Here is a 17563-nt window from a genome sequence, read left to right as displayed (position 1 = left end):
AAGAAAAAATGCCATGGTTGCTGAAGGTACTTAAAAGTGAATACTTATATAGACTTATATACACTGATGTGCTATTTCAAAATAAATTAACTGTAAGAATCCAAAATCAGTTTTTTCTTCATCATTCCAGACTTTGTTGTGTTGATTGAGGATATAACAACTGGATGCATTTCAGAAAATAGTTATTTTCATGCACTTAAGAGAAAAGAGCTATACTCATTAATCTAACATACATTTCTTTGGACTGTGGGAGGATGCAAGAGCACCCAGAAATCAACTCCAAACAGAAAGCCCACAGCTGGGGGCTCCAAACAGGATCTTTCTAGCTGCCAGACAGCAGTGCTAATCACCACAACCCCATGCAACCTGCAGTTCAAAGTTAATATTGGACCTTGGTTTTAAAAAAAGTCTTTGATGAAATTTTTTCATTTTCGGTGGGGAATTAAAAGTCAAAACTGAACTGTTAAGTCTGAACCTGTCTGTAGAAATGACTAAATTCTGCCAGGCAAGCTCAGCAAACATAAAAACAACAGTTTTACAGTGAAAAGCTTTATTAAGTGTTCACATATTCTTAAAGGAACCTCTTTAATTGCTCTAAGTTAACCCCTTTCCCCATATTATTATTAATATCTACAACATATCTCTTTTTAAACAGGGAAAATATCCACAAGTGAGGCTGGGACAGGCCTAGCTCATCATTAGTAGAGTTCAGTAGTCACTCCGCATCATGCTCCCACTCCTCTATGTTACCCTGTGTGTCCCAACTAAACATAGACAGGAATATAATCAAAGAGAGAGAAACAGAAAGATCCGACAGCAGACACAGAGACACAGCTTTAGCTACACAACAGGACAATTGAGTGTGAGGCTGGCATGTTGCTTCACTAACCCAGCAAACTATGACACAAATCGCGCTCACACCAACGTTTACTGTATGCATGCTCTCACTCAAACACACTCATACAGAATCACACTCACGCAGTAGCTAAGAATCCTGCAGCGGTCAGTCCTGATAGCCACCATCACAGTGTAGATACACAACCTAGAAAACATCAGGTTTCCTCTCAAAATGAAGCATTGTGCAAAGTTAGCTAGCAGATCATTGAAGGGATTCAGTTAAAATTCCTAAATTATTTTAAATATTCACTGTACATACTCTGTAATACAAGTTGTTTCTGTTAGATGATATTTTATAAAAGTCTTAAATATCTTTTTTTTTTTCTAGTAGTACAGTAGGGAGAACAAAGTGGCATATGAGCAAGAGAATGAACTAAAACTTTGATTTCTTTGTCAAACCTAAACACAACAGATTTACATTAACCAGATATTATCTAAAAGCAGTTCTTTTTCTTCTTTTCACAAAACATGATATGCATTCTGACTGTGACACACACATCTAAGTGTTAACATAGTTAAATACTTGTAATTACATCATTTAATATTTAATATGAAGGAGCTGTTTGTGTACAGTTGTGTTAATGATTGTGTATGTGTGTGTTTCACTGTGCTTGCACTGCAAGTGTCTAATGTCAACCCTGTGTCTTTTCATAGGTAGTGGGTGTCCATAAAATGTCCTTCTCAACATAACAACAGTCTCTGCCCCTGCCGTGGTCTACGCAATGCTGTGCGAGGGATAGTTCTGTGAAGCCAGTGTCACATTTGGATACTGGGCTCTGTATAAGTGCTGATGATGATGATGTAGAGACTGTGAGGTGGATGGGCAGGCTTCAAAGGTAGGTTATATTGGGTTTTTGGCAGGTTGATGTGGAAGGCAGGCTGACTGGTTCAATAATATCACTCTTCCTCCCCCACACCCAGACTGGCCTCCTCCAGTAACTTGATTTTGAGGGACTGGTTCTTCATGAAAGTGAACACATCTAAATTAAAGAATCTGTAAGAAAGAAAGAAAGATTTTTGCTTAATAACAACATTAATCATGTGTAAACTTTTTCTTTACACTTTGATGGGTACATGAGAAGAACCAAAATGCATGACACAGTAATACACAATACAAATACCAACAGTCAACACAGCCTTGGTCAAACACAGATAAAAAGTCCACAAAGCAAAACTAACTGATAAGGGTCAGGGGAAAGTCCAAAACTGTCCATGCAGTCTATACCAGCATGCTGCAAAGTTTCTTCTAAAGAGTCAGAAATTGTCACAAAAATCAAGTGTCAAAGAGATTTATTTCAGGTGTGTGCTTGTTTTGTGTCTGCGCTAGGCTTTCTTTTTCCTTTTTATGTTTGTGGGTCAAGTAAAGGAAAAAAGGCGCCAATAAAAATGTCTTCTACAAGCCAAGAATTATACTTTCTTAAACCTCACTCAGTTATTTAAATGTCTAAATCTTCCCAGTTCCTTTTATGGCCTAAACCTTACAAATGATAAATCAAAGGTATTTAAGTACAACTACATAGAGCGAGTGGGTTACTACAGAAATATGGCTTTGGCATACGGTGGGGAATATATTTTAAAATGTGTGTGTCCTTGGACTTACCTAAAGATTTGGTTAGGCATTCCCTCCCTCTGCAAAAAACACAAATGCAGAGAAAATGATTAAAAACATGCCTCTTGTGTTCACTGCACATGAAACACCAGCAGGTGGCACCACAGGGATGAGCAAATTCATTTAAAGACTCTTAATGAGCTGCTTATAAATGAAAGATTGTCCTGATAAAGCAGTTAAGCTATTTATATATTTGTGAAGGTGTTGATTTTCCCATTCAAGTTTTCCAGCCTATTATTCAGCAGGATTTTAGATGAGAGAATAGAAACTATTTCTCCTGGGTTCTCTTTGCTTTAATTTATTCCTTCTCATTCTTTTTCTTCTCCTTTCTTTAGCAGCTTATTAGTTGCCCATACCTGTGTGGTTCCATCACTCACTGCAGGCTATGAGCACACTAATCCCATTTTCCCACTGGGAGACATACCTGGAACCAGACCTTTTTACACTGGACCATATAATGATGCCGACTTACATACAGCATGCAGATCGGACCATTTCCATAAATAAACAAATTTACTGAGTTCATAGAAGCTTCTTGATAAGACAGTGAGTATTTTCTTTTGTAGCAGTATAAAGAAAATGGTCAAACAATGATTGCTCACTTACAATTAATGTTAATTTCCTATTTTACTAATTATCTAAAACAAAGCTAACGTCGTTGCTTCATTATGGTCCAAATGTTACATTCGATGCTCTCTAAATTTAGCTTAGATTTTTTTCAGAGGCTATATAAAAAACTTTATTAGTCATAATAACACGAGCGCACCAAATGTTTTGTGGGTGTAGCTCATTGAATCTTTTTGCCAGACTTTAATCGCCTTCTTGATGACTATGGACCTTCTATTTTTGGTTTTATGAAAGTCCCATGAGGTTGTAATAAACCAAGAAGCTATTTTTGAAGCAAGCTTGAAAATATTTCTATCTATTGAAAGTATGTATTTTAGCCATCTGCCTATGACACAAGTTGGATTAAAAGTGCATTTCACCTGGTTATTTGAGCCAGAAGGAAAAAAAACAAACCTACAATAATAATTGAGATTTACAGCCTTTAAGTGGTGGATTTATGACCAATCCACTGCTTAATTAACAGTGCAGCAGGTTTTCCTCCTTAGTGACATCCTCTGCCCTCTTTTCTCTAAACCTGCTCTTCATCTGCTTATTGTAGATAAAAAAGTCCCACCTCTGCTTTACCATGGGACTTATTTTTAAAATATATCAGACTTTAAACATTTATTTACATACATCTGATATTGAAATTTCTTTGGCACCAGTGCAGGAAAAGTATTCTGACTCTTATATATGTGGAGGTTTGTCAACACAGTGAAATATATGCTAGTAAATATGTCTGTTGCTGTTAAGCAGAATAGTGATTTGCTAGCAAACATATGATGTTCCCTAACAACTCAGAGGGTTTCCAGACTGTAAAATTGCTCACAATCTATCCAGCTCATCTTGTACTCAGCTCAGAAACTATTAAATAGCACTATGTATTTTATGACAGAAATGTTACCTATTAGAGTTAAAAGCTATAAATGTCCTAATAAAACTAATTAGGCCGAAGAGCAACTGCTCTGATTAAATGTTGTTTTGTTGCTCTAAAGCTGTCTCTAAGATTCCCGTAAGAGATAAATATCACATTTTATCAGATTAGTTGGCACATCCTCACCCTTGCTTTCAGCCAGCAGCTCCTCTGTCATGAGTCCATCCTGCCGGTTCCCCAGGACGAAGGCCAGGAAGGAGAGGATGAGAGCGTCCAGGATCCCCATGATTGCCAAAATGTAAGCCCAGCGCACCGAGCAGGCCCCCAGGCTGTATTTGTCTGTTTGCTGTCCACACATCTGCCGGACCTCGTCGCTATCCCAACCATCAGGGTAGATCATACAACCCAGCACCAGACAAACGCCTAAAGTGGGAGGCAGAGACAGGGAAAATTAGTTAACGATATGTGGTTTCATCAGGGGAGTAAAGAGAGTAAATAAGAAAGAAGGAGAAAATCCTATATAAGCTAAGCAAGAATATGGGATTTGAGGATAGTGTAACTAATGAAGGCAAGAGTAATTGGTGGGAATCTGAGAGCTGAAGGGGAGAAATGATCATCTAGAAATGCTTTTAAAAAATCTTTAATGTTCTTCTTGGTAGGTTTTGCTGTGTTCAGTGAAATGAATGTATTGCATTCATTACACTAATTTTCATCCTCATTCTTTGGCAGGCAGAGGCAATGTGTGCCAGTGGAAAATAACAAAAAAAACAAACAAAAAAAAAAAACAGCATCAGTCACACCCAAATACATGTGCAGTATGAAATAGTAAACTAATGTCTCTGATAACATTAAACAGCCTCAAAGGCAGCCCAGAAATTTATTGAATTTAGTTCAATAGTTTTACAACTCTACTTTGTGGACTTTTTGTGACTTCTCTCCCTTTCTGATTTAAAATAATGATAATATTATCCTTTAACATGCAGCTCCCCGTTCTCAGTGTTAGCACAAAATTTCTCAATTTCAGCATGGTTCCTGCTCATCCTCAATTTAAAATAAGTTTCTCTTTGAGGCGATACTGCAGCGCGAGAGAATCAAGAGCCTTCACGCTTCTCTCTTGGTTTTTGCCCAAAGGGTAAAATTTCCTCCTATCTTTAATTTGGATGAGGTTCTTCTCTGAGGTGGTGCTGCAGCAGAACAGCACAAGACCCGGAAAAGAAGCTGACTGCACATTTATGTGCAGCGCATTGCACATGAATAATAAAACAGACCCCTGCTTCTTTATCCCCCAAACACTGAGTTGCTTTCAGTGTTTCCATCATGAGTTTTGTTTGTTTTCATGTTACAGTTTTGGCTGTTTAACATTATTCTAGTTTGCTACCCATGTAATCTGGATGCGGTATGCATATTTAAATAAAAATTCATGTGTCATGCCTATTTGCAGCCCCTGTCAGGTTCCTTTTACAATTAAAGTGAGAACATCATGCTCTCTTTCTCACAAACTGCCCTCGCGTATGCCTCACAGGGCACAAGCACTGCAGTTTGTTAGTAATACTGCAGTCTTTAATACTCCTGAAATACATGAATAATTAAAAGACGTTTCAGTGGGAGAAAGTGAGTAAGGCAGAAATTATAGGGCCATACTAAGCATACTACTGACATGAAGCAGATCTCAGTGAACTGATAACACCTAATGTAGACTGCTCATCTATCTAACCCCTAGAATCAAAGTATCATGCCTAATTCATTAGCACCAAGTCCTTCATACAGCTGAGAGTTGGAGAGCTGAAACAAACTACACGATTAAACTACTGTAGGATTAAGTAAGAGAAAAATCAGTGTCAAAAATCTTGCCCTACTGGAGTAGCATAAGAGTTGCTCTAAGAGTTGGTTTTATGAATGAACAGTCTGCTTGGCTTTTGATGTCTCCAGGCAGCCCCACTGAATCACATGACAAGACTCAACTTGGCCTTGACAGGTCATGACAGGAGCTCAGGAGGACCTGTGCCACTCATCCCACCCAAGCACTATATGTTGGAGCATCACTGTCTGTCAAACATGCCTCAGGAGTCTGGTTTATGAATCATCAACAGAGTGTCTGTCACTGAGGCTGGCATGTACATTATGACTAAAGAGAGGACTGTTAAGTACAGCAGATAAGGAAGTGGTTCACTTCTACCTTTGACTACAGAAACTAGAGAATATTGGCCCTGAGAAATTGAGAAGTATTGCTACAAACTACAGTAGTGTGCAAAAGTCCATCATGTTCATCACTGACAGATCGACCTCCATCCATCCATCCATCCATCCATCCATCCATCCATCCATCCATCCATCCATCCATCCATCCATCTAGACCTGCTTATTTTAATGCATGGTTGTGGGGGTCAGTGGAGCCTGTCATAACACCTACTAGGCAAGAAGCAGGGTACACCCGGGACTAATCTCTAGTCCATCAGTGGTTTAATGGTTTTAACATTTTGCCTAAACCCAACCAGGAAATGAGAAGTGTTATAGTAAAGTGCTGTGCCAGTGATGGAGGGTATGTCGTTCTCATTTGAGCCCATGATAAAAAGTACAGCTCTTAACTATGATGGATTTTTCCAGAGCCCAGACATCAACATTATTAAGTGTGAGATCATTTTGACAGAGAACAGAACAAAAGGCAGACAACATCCAAAGATAAGCTTTGAATGCTCTTTAAAAAGTCTGGAGAACCATTCCCAAAGAATATAATACCTAAAAAAAAAAGAATTACAGGAAACCTTTCCTTAGATGGTTCAGGCTGTGTTGAAGAATAAAGGTGGTCACAGGAAATTACACAAACTGTGCTTTTGCCTTTTGTACTGTATTGGCACCCGTAGTTGCTCACGTTTATTAATCATTGTACATTGTTTTCCTGGCAACACATTAAAAGAAATAAAGCATTGTATTTGTTTAATCTAACATTGGACCTAGATATTTAAACTCAGAAACTTTATAGATGATTTTCATTTTTTATGAAGTGGTTCATGTATTTAAAAGAAATCATATGGACACAGCTTTTCTTCCTTGATTTGATTCTTTTCTTTGCATTAAATGGCAATTACCACAGATAAATTGATCTCATAACTGCCAGGCATTTGGAGACCAGCACCTCAGCATGAGTTAGAAGATAACTTAAATTTATTTTCTGAAGAATATTAGTCCAAGTGTGGATCCAATAATGATGACATATTGTTCAAGGTTCAAAAGATAAATGATTTAGGGTTATTTTCTGAGAGACATGGGCAGTTATTTTGACTAGATACTGTTGCAACAGCCTTTATTAACACAATTTGTGACAATGCTGGAAATAAGTACTGAGTTAAATTTCTTACCTTGTGTCAGTATCCAGATAATTTAATCAGAATAAATTAAACAGTAATCATATTATCAGATGGCTTGATAAAAACATTTGTTTCAGTCACTGATGTTGTTTTAAGAAAGCACAAATTTGAAGTTTTATTTGGAGTAAAACCTGGACAGATCAAACATGTTTATTCCTACTCCATTCTTATTCTATATTTGTATTATTCTGTAATCCTGTTAAGAAACAGACAAACTGTAGGCACAGATAATATGCCTCCACATAGATTCATGATAAAACGACTGATGTCCATGATGAGATGGAAAGAAAAATGTTTAACTAACTATCTTATCATCTGGTGTGTGTTTGGTTGTTCTTGTGTTGGTAATTTGAGCAATAAACAAACATCAGTATTGATAAAATGACATTAGTATCAACTTTTCTTTTCCTTGGACCAAGAACTATTCTTTTCACATGAGTTTTTACACAACACATAGATACTCTGTGTTTTATGGGTTTTTATGTAAAGCTTCTCTTTATAGAGACCAAGTAATGTTTGATATTTAGAGTCACAGCGCATCTCTGCTCACTCTCATTCATGATGCATTTACTAAGGTAACACAAGCTTTTCCAGATCCTTCTGGGTGTCTCCCGCATGCCTTCAGCTCAGTTGAATCCAATCATGAATATTACATTGAGACTTAGGAGAAGAGAGAAGAGGCTCTCAAAGCTGAAAAAAGAAGGAAGCTGCAGGAAAAAGACAAACTCTGACTTCATCAGGGGAAAGGCACGAAAAGAAAACAAGAGGTACATGAGCGGTGAGTTATCTGTCACAGTCACTACTGAACACTATCCCCTCCAAAGCTGGTTTCTGCAGATAAACATCTCTGAGGGATGCAGTGGCCAAGATTATACCAACAGAGGGTGTCACATATGTCTCTCTTGTTTCCAGAAACAGCTTGTGCTGAGAGGAAGCGCACATGTCCTCTCCACACTGTAACAGGAAGTCCACTAATCTGTCATTAGTCAATGCAAAACAAGCAAATCCATTTTAGCATATCACAACTTACACAATGAGACATTTGTTAAAAAATTAAAATTAAAATAAATAATAATGGCATAATTCTAATATCAAGAACAGACAGAGAACAGAGCGGGCTCAATACTTTCTTCCGAAGGCTTCAGTAAAATATAACAATGTGGGAAAACCAGCAGAGCATTCCTGTGCAAGCATACCACACTGACAAAACAAAAGTGAATCTATCCTTGTCCAATATTCCATTTTTTCCTTTGTTTGTAGCACGTCTTGTGTAATTTTAGCAGCTTCCCTTGGGTCGTCCTCATGCTGATATATTCCTCTTCATTTGCCTCATTATTATTTTCCTAAGCTTGATTGTGCAAGCAGCACACTGTCTGTGGGATCATTAAGAAGGAAAGCCATGGTGGCTGATTAGTGGCACAGTAGGTTCCTCTTTCTGCGTAAATTGTGCGTCTGCATCTGCTTTCTCTTCCATTCTCCTACTTGCGACCTGGAAATGGTTCACAGTCGAATATTGTGAAGGATATCTAAGTTCCTAAAATGTGCCAGGAGGAGAGAGGATTGAGAAGTGAGGACTCTAGCCTGATGAGCTATAAGTTGAGCATTGTAATTATACTTATGTACATCAAAACAGTTTGATTTTGCAGCTGTGCTAGATGCCATATTAAATTGATGTAAATGACAGTTCTGATTTAAGGATGTTTCATTTGGCTTAACCACCTTTCTCAATGTTGTCTTTTCCTCCTCTGCTCACATCCATTGGAGGGATTATATGAGGAGAAGACTCAGGAATCAAATGTGGTGAAACTGGGAAATGCAATAAGGGGCAGATTCACCACCTAATAACTGCTTCAGCTGTACTTGAAATTCATATTTACTTGGTCACAGAGCTTTCGTCATTGTTTTCCAACTTTGTGGTGACTTATAATAGAAAATACGTTGTTAATTTTAAGTAAAATTAAATTAAAATATGAAAAAGAAAAGAAAAAGAAACACTGTAACTGGCTTTTATCAGCAACAGTGATGGACCAGTTTCCTTGCAGACTAAAAATGCATTTAACACACATCCTATTCCCTCTTTTTGATGTTGGTATCATTCAGTGTAACTACCTTCTACTAGCTTCATGACATCCAACTAGTTAGCCATCCCCAGTTTATCAGTGTGGTTCTGGAAGTCCCACAGGATCTTGGCTCTGTCCATTTTCTGCCATCCTTCCAGCCCAAACTGGGTACAGATGTTTCTGTTCAAGTCACCTGGCTATATATCATTATGCATGCTACACCTGTCTGCATCTTTTACCCTGATATGTGCCAGGCTGTCTCAGAGGCCTCTTTGCACAACCTGCATCTAGGACAGGCTGGTGTGGTATGGCCATGGTCAGTGCCTCTGGGCGGTCTGTCAGACCAACCTTCTTTAACCACTGATTGGACTTCTCAAAGTCTGCCACTTTGATCTGTTAGAGGTTCGTGACATGTAGGGGTTTATCCTTCCATGACGACTCCACCTCTTCAGCTTATTAGAAGCTTTCATTTAGCTGTTCATCACTGAGGCCATTTTCCAGATGTATTCCTGGATCTTTGATTCAGTCTGGATAATGACTCTGACACTCACTAGCCACTGTCCTCTATCCTTCTACTCAGTGCAGAGTCCCGAAGTGTTGGACCTGGAGTGAAACCCTCCATGCATTGTAAGGAGGTTTCATGTTTTGCTATCAGTGGCTTCCACCATCTCCATTAGCCAGACTATTATACCAGTGGGGTATGTGATGACTGCTAGGGCATATGTGTTTGGATTTTGGCATGGATTTTGTTCTTCCCATTAAACTTTCTCTTCAGCAGCTGCTTTACTCTTTGTACGTACTTGGTTGTGGTTGACTTGTAGCCTCTCTGTGGCTGTCATTAGCCTTTGGTATTCCAAGGTAGTTGTCCTGAACATCTGCTATGTTGCCCTCTGGTAGTTCAGCACCTTCAGCTATGATTATCTTACCTCTCATTGATTTGATTTGCCCACATTTATCCAGTTGAATACAAAAATTCCAGTGACCTTACAGTATATTCCGGTAAGGTGGATCAGAGAGTTGATGGCTTGCTCAGCAGTCTAACTACATCCTCTACATGGATGACATTTTGAGGTAAGAGGTAAGTGATGGTTACCTAACATAATGTGTGGATGAATTGTTAATTGCTTAAGTAAAGTAAAAACAGAAATGCCAAACATTAATATATTAATTAGTTTCAGCTTCTCTAATGTTCTCTTTCACTGTAAATGAAATGTTTTTGGTCACCTTGGGAAACTATGGGTGCATATGGAGCTAACAGATTACATAAATACTTATTAATAATTAAAAAGGAACTACACAAAGTAATCAAGGTGATAAAAGTTCCAATATGTTAAGTGTGCATTGTTGCTGTCATTGTATTCCAGTTTTAAAAAAAAGCGTACCTCTGGGTATCGAACTAAATCCCTATTTCTCTGTGTGCAAAGAGCTCGCAAATTACATCTCATGTGTATCTGCTGACTTCATTTACTGAAGCTTAGCTTCATGCTACAGTAATAACCAATGCACTCCATATTCTCTCTGCAGAAACAGCATACCTGACAGAATGCAGATGTCAGTTGGAGCTCAGACGAGACATTAACTGATGACATTATCCTACCCTTTCAGCTTTGCCCTTCTCTCCATCTCCTTCCTGCTCTCTCTAGGAGAGCTGGAGAAAAGCGATGGATGGGATCAGAGAAAGGAGAGCCTGATTATGAGGTAAGACGAGGTAGAGACACACAGCGGTACAGGGTGTGTGCGTGTGGTTGGTTGGTAGGAGACTGGGCCTGAGCCATGCTCCAGTCCTGTGTGAGACTGCCAGCAAACACTCAACACCACACTAACGTCATAAGCACCATATGCTGGAGCCCCCCCAGCAGAGCTATTTTCAGCATTTATAGTTTCAACACAAGCACACACCTTCCTCTTTGTGTCTCTCCCTCTTCCTGAGAACACTGGGATAATGCAATTGGAAAACTGGAGTGAGAAACGCATGCTGGCTAACAGCAGCTTATGTAAGAGACTGTAGGTAGGACAGATGAGGTGCAAACAGCGCTGCAGGAAAGTCTGACGGCAGACCAGCAGATGGCACAGAACAGCAAAATGGCAGAGGATTTTATTTATTTATTTATTAATTTTGTCTTTAGAAGCACCATAGGTGTATCTTACAAAATAGACTAAAAATCCCATTTTAACCAAAAGAGTTTTATTGTGCTCTGTAATCTTTGTGTGCCATTTGCAAACACTGGAGGTGAGCAGAGGTCTAGCATGACCTCTAAAGCAGCAGCTTGATTGGATTTGTGTGTCTGGTTCGCCAACAAAGAAAAATGGCCCTGTAATCTGTTTTGCTGTGACAGTGCAGCGGCATGTCTGAATGTGTTTCGGCTTGTCGTAGATGAGGCTTCATGTTATGCAAAAGAAAACACTTGCTGGCATCACATCCGTCACTCACACATCTAAGAAGCCATGAAAACACAATCACATTTTTCGGCTCCCACATTCCTTTATGATCATATTTTTCTCCTTTCCTCATTTGAAAAGCTGTGACCAACTTGATTATGCACACACACATCCTAAACGGAAGTATCTTACACTGCATATGAATTTAGTTCAACTGTGTACTGTGACAGAATGAAAGGATGGAGAACTTGAACACGGGGCACAGATGGATTAAATCCAAAAGGCAAGTTTGACTGAATGAGGCAGGGGTCAGGCACAGGATATCAGTTCATGAAACATACTCTAGTTTGACAGAGACAAAAATAGAAATGGAGCGCAAGTTTCAAAACATCCAGAAGAAAACCGTGCAGGCAAGCGCCTCAATTTCCTGTTCTGAGCTGACAGGCATGGCACCTGATGTAAATTTCTGCTGTAGCCCATCTGCTTCAAGGTTGGATGTATTTAGAGATGGTAACCAGCATACCTCGTTTGTAGTGGTTATTTGAGTTAATGTTGCCTTTCTATCATCTCCAACCCATCTGCCCCCTCTGACCTCTGACATCATCGAGGTATTTTTATCCAGTCGCTGACTGGGTATTGTGTCTTTTTAGGACTATTTTCTGTAAACTGTTGTGGAATTTTAGTTATCAAAGATCACACACTAGGTGAGAATCGAACAAAGTATTATTTATTAAGAGCTGATCAGCAATGAGAGTCCCACAGTCAAAGGAGTTTGTCTGCGTGAGTCTGGGGAGATACAAGTGAGCTTGGTTAATATACTAGGCATGAACTGATAACATCACAGCAGGTCATTGTTGTAAATTCCTCACAGCCTGGTACAAAGAAGAAAAGTAAAAAGGGGGAAGGGGAGCTCACTAAATCCTTATCTGGGTACACAGTCATTCTCCTCCCTCAGTCAAACATAAGCCAAGCTTTAACAATGCAAAGTGTAGTCTACAGAATATAAGGGTATGTGTATAAATTTTCCATTACAAAACCCTAGTGATTGTTGTGTGTGAAAATTCCAGGAGATCATACATTTCTGAAATACTGAGGCCAACCCATGTGGCGCTAACAACCAAACCACATTCAAAATCACTTAAATTTATTTCATAATCTGACGCTCTTCTTGGTCATGTCTACATACCCTAAATGTATTGAGTTGCTGCAATGTGATTGGCTGATTAGTTATTTGTGTTAACAATCAACTGACCAGGTGAAATTAATCAAGTGGCCAGGGGGTATATACAGAGGGAGAAATGACTGATTACAACCAGGTGTAGATGGCAGGAACAGTGGGGCATCACCTGATTCAAAACAGGTGTGCAGCAAACATGATAAACAAACGCATTAAATAAGCAGGGACACATTTATTTAAAAGTGAAGGAGAAAATAAACATAACAGTAAAACTGCATGCCCCTCTTTATGTAAAATGGACATGGTAGCTGTAACATCGTTAGTCCCTTCTCATACTGTAGTGGTTTATAGAAGACCATGTTTACTGATAACAGATTCTGGTGCGTGAGCTTGTTCCTGGCAAAGCAGGATTTAAGGTCAGCTCAAAGAAGAAAATCAGTACAGGCCTTCTGGGATTTGCTTTGGGTGGTAATCAGAATCAGAAAGGGACTTGATTGCCAAGTAAGTTTGCACATACAAGGAATTTGAAACAGAAAAAAAAGAACACAAAACAAAAACAGACAGAGCATAAACAGTATTTACAGGACTATAAGCATATAGAAAACTGCACATATACAGCGTATAAAAAAAGGCCTCACTGTTTATATATGTAGAAATATAAATATAAAGTGTGTCGTGCAAAGGACAGGTGATGGTGCTGTGGTGAAATAAATAAATAAATAATATAAAGCAGGGAGAGAATATAAAGTTAACAGAAGTGTGTGATGGTGTGACAGGTTCTGGGAGTTTTAATGTATGGAGGTGTCAGCTGTGAGTATGGAGGGGAGGGGGGCCTGTTCAGGGATTAAAATGAAGCCTTATGTCTTAGACTATCTAGCTTAGTTTTCCTAGGCTTTAGAAATCCTTTCAGCATCATCTTTAAACATTAATTAATTAACATCACAGCTGAATTCATTTGTTTTAATTTTTCTTCCACATTTTACACTGCTTTAAGAGTCTGGTCTGAATATCACACACACATATTTCCTCCCCATGTTTATTTAATATATGCATTCATTTTCTTTTTGTAAATATTCACCTTTGATATTGTGTAGTCTGTAGTCTAGTTAATAAATATTTACATTTATCTAACTAGATGTTTGTGATTTTTTCTTAAATTGTGGTTTTTGGCCCCTTTGGATAAAAACGTATGTAATTAGCATCTTGAGAGACTGATTTGATTTATTGATTTATTTAATTAATTGATTTAAGATTTTAATGATTTCCTTGCTTTCATGGTTATTAAATAGTAATATGGTGCCTCAAGGTTTAGAATGATTGATAGTCATAATTAATATTTCATAATGATTATTGAAATTAATAATTATATAAATAATAATATGTTACAACACAAAATCCCTACAACACTCCCACTGGTGAAATGGTGATCTGGATGTCAGCAAAATCTTACTGCTTTAATTCAAAGGGTTCCCAGACAACAACTAATGGGGCTGCAATGTGTGTGATACACAAAGACAAGACAAACACTTTAATCCTGTCGCAATCCTTGTCATTCAGGATTGGGTGTTATGATCCTGGATCCAATGCCTTGTATGTTTTAGATGTGCCCCTGCTTTAGTGCACTTGACTGAAATGGCTGGATCACCTTATTAGTGCCGTGAGTGTAGGAGCAGGCAAACCTAACATGCAGGGCAGTGGGTCCTGGGGACAAGGATTGGGAGACACTGATCTACATTGCTGTTTTGAGCATTAAGCTCCAGGCAAAATGAGACTCTGAGGCAAAAAGTGACAGTACAGCTGGGTGCTTGAATGACTCACATTGTCGAGCATGGAGACAAGATGCTCAGGGCTGAACACCAAATTGTAGAAGGGAGAGAATGGTACAGTGGTCCTTCCTAAACCACACAGTTGAGTTTATTTTCTTGTCTGCTAATCTTTCTTTTTTCAACAGACAACCAAGAGTTTTCAAGTGTTTGTCGAAATCCGCCAAAATTCAACTCCAAAGAAAATCTGGCTCCATCTCCACCTACAGTTGTCCAGTTCTAAGAGCTTTAAAGATAAACAATGAGTGCAAAATGAGACTAATTTATCCCGTTTTTCCCATGGCCAGCAGGCAGCATCAACCCCCTCTTCACACTTGACAATTAAGACTCCTCTCTGACTCCATTGATAAGAGGATGAGTACTCAGAAAGATGGCCTGAAACCATGACAATAATGTGTCATAATTACATGCAGATAAATGGAACAATTAAAAGTGCATTATCCATGTACTGAGACTAAATGGGGTGTGAAAATGTGTCACTGCATAAGCCGGTTCCATGGTCCAGGTTTATGAGGTAGAAAGTGAAAAAAGAAGCATGCCCATAAATATTTTAAAAGAGCTTTTAAAAAAGAGAAATCTAATGACTACTTGAGAAAATTAGATTGGAAATCTGTGGGATTAATTACCCAGCGGTCAGGAGATGAAAATTCTTTCAGACAGCTGGAAAGACACAAATTTGAGACAGTTCTCTGTAAGTGTAGCTGCAAAGTGTCAAGGATACAGGAAAATTGGAGCAAGCAAAACTTTTAAAACTATCTCTGAGCGTATCCCCTGAAAGATGAGGATGCTTTTTGAGATGAGCTGTCTACGGTCCAAATCTATTTCTGCTTCAGTTGCTGGCAAAACTTAACGATTGCTTGAGGGAAGCAAAAAACTTTCAGGCATCTTCTGTATTCCACTGTAAACATCTTCAATCGTTTTCTGCACAACAAGCACATACTGTCCAGAGCTTACCTATCAATTCAATTTCAAAGGATTAGAGGAAGCAAGAGATGGCTTATTTAATCAGATCACCCCTGTGCTGTGCTGAAACAACTCCTGAATAAACTTCTTAAGCATCTTGTACTTTTGCAAGTAATGTTCCAGCGAGGTGTATTGCATAGCATGGTGTCAACTGCAGGGAGTGCTCTGACCTGTACTGTAGGGAGAAAAAAAACTCACTCAGCTTCAGCACTGGCATAATGATTAAAAAAATAGATTGCAAAGGGATTTAATCAACAAAAAAGGTTAAAAAAAAACCCTAAAAACATCATACTGGATCTGTTACAGCCTGTGAAACTTTGTGAGATGTTTTTCTTAAAAAGTGGTTAAGTTATTTCTTCACACTGCTGCTTCATCTGTTCAAAAGTTCATCAATTTATCCTGTTAAGATCTTACATTTCTACTATTTTATTCTATTGACTTTTTGGGCTTAATAGGTTTTCAATTTTGCCATCTTTGTTGTAAATTCTGACAGAGCATGTCTTTCGACTCATGTCCACATGCACCATCTGGCTGTCGCCTCATTACCACACACTGACTGAAGTTGGTATTAGAAAGTAGAGCGGGCTGCAAATGCCTCGCAGGGAGCAGCACATTAAGTAATGACAGACGATAGGCTCTGAAATTACCAAGTAGCTGCACTGAAGCAATATACTGCGAGCCTGACACATCAGGTGTGAGACATGTGCCTTTATATCAAATATGGCACTTAAGGTCAAAGCAGAGCTGGGGATGCGGAGGTAAAGGGTGCAGAGAGAGGAGGGTGCTCAACATAAAACTGCAGTGAGCAGAGCAGGATGGAGTCAGGCTGGGGTGGAGGGCTTATGTAACAGGTCCAGATGCAGCCTCTACCTCTACAGAGGATAAGGACTGGCAAGGGCAATGGGGATCAAAAAGACCTTTGAGTTTTAGTAAAAATAAATAAATAAATATATATATATATATATATATATATATTTGTCCAGTATATAGAATAGAATAGAATAGAAATACTTTATTAATCCCTTCAGAGAGCCCTCAGGGAAATATATATATAGTTTTGACACCCTGGACACAAACAAGTTAGGCAGGACTGTGCTCTCTCAGTGAAAGGTTTAGTTAACTCATTTAGACTCATCGGACACATCACATATCACATAGATATTACTGTTTACGTGTTTAACTTTGATAAGCCTCATGTCTAAAAGCAATAAGCCATCACATGCTGAATGGCTTTAGCACAGTGCCACTCAAATGATTATCTAGTTCTAGTTATATTATGGCTTTTAAATATTAAACCACTTAAGTGCTTTTGGTGAGACATGATCTAGTAATGTAAATGTTGCCTTGAATATGCAACACTTCCATTACATCATTATTATAAAATAGCCATAATCACTGTAACATGTAATCTGTTTAAAAAAAATGACTTATATTGTACACTTTGCTGGATTGGACACCTTTTTGCCTTCAGAACTGTTTAATATCCCATGGCAAAGATTCAACTTAGTATTAGAAACATTCATCAGAGATTTTGCTCCATATTGACATGATAGCATCACACAGTCGCTGCAGATTTGTCAGCTGCACATCCATGATGAAAATCTCCTGTTCCACCACATCCCAAAGGTGACTGTGGAGGCCACTGGAGTACAGTGAACTCAATGTCATGTTAAAAAAAACAGTTTGAGATGATTTGAGCTTTACAGCATGGTGCATTATTCTGATGGAAGCAACCATCAGAAGGTGGGCACACTGTGGTCATAAAGGGTAGATTAGCCACCAGCAATACTCAGGTATGGATGACCAAAAT

At 38.6% G+C, this 17563-nt stretch overlaps 1 protein-coding gene across 1 annotated transcript in view; it reads right to left on the bottom strand.

Annotated features, from left to right (window-relative positions):
* Positions 1-539: 539 nt before the first annotated feature.
* LOC121648213 (LHFPL tetraspan subfamily member 3 protein-like) overlaps positions 540-17563 on the bottom strand; it is a 29108-nt gene continuing 12084 nt past the window's right edge. The window contains exons 2-4 of the mRNA XM_041998217.1: positions 4173-4409; positions 2498-2526; positions 540-1891 (exon numbers count right to left, since the gene is read on the bottom strand). Of these exons, the coding sequence (XP_041854151.1) occupies positions 2510-2526; positions 4173-4409 (254 nt within the window). The 3' untranslated portion in view covers positions 540-1891; positions 2498-2509. The remainder of the gene's footprint in view (positions 1892-2497; positions 2527-4172; positions 4410-17563) is intronic.

This window comes from Melanotaenia boesemani, chromosome 10 (assembly GCF_017639745.1).
Source record: "Melanotaenia boesemani isolate fMelBoe1 chromosome 10, fMelBoe1.pri, whole genome shotgun sequence".
In the NCBI taxonomy this organism is placed as follows: domain Eukaryota; kingdom Metazoa; phylum Chordata; class Actinopteri; order Atheriniformes; family Melanotaeniidae; genus Melanotaenia; species Melanotaenia boesemani.
This window is presented reverse-complemented; position numbering and strand designations above follow the sequence as displayed.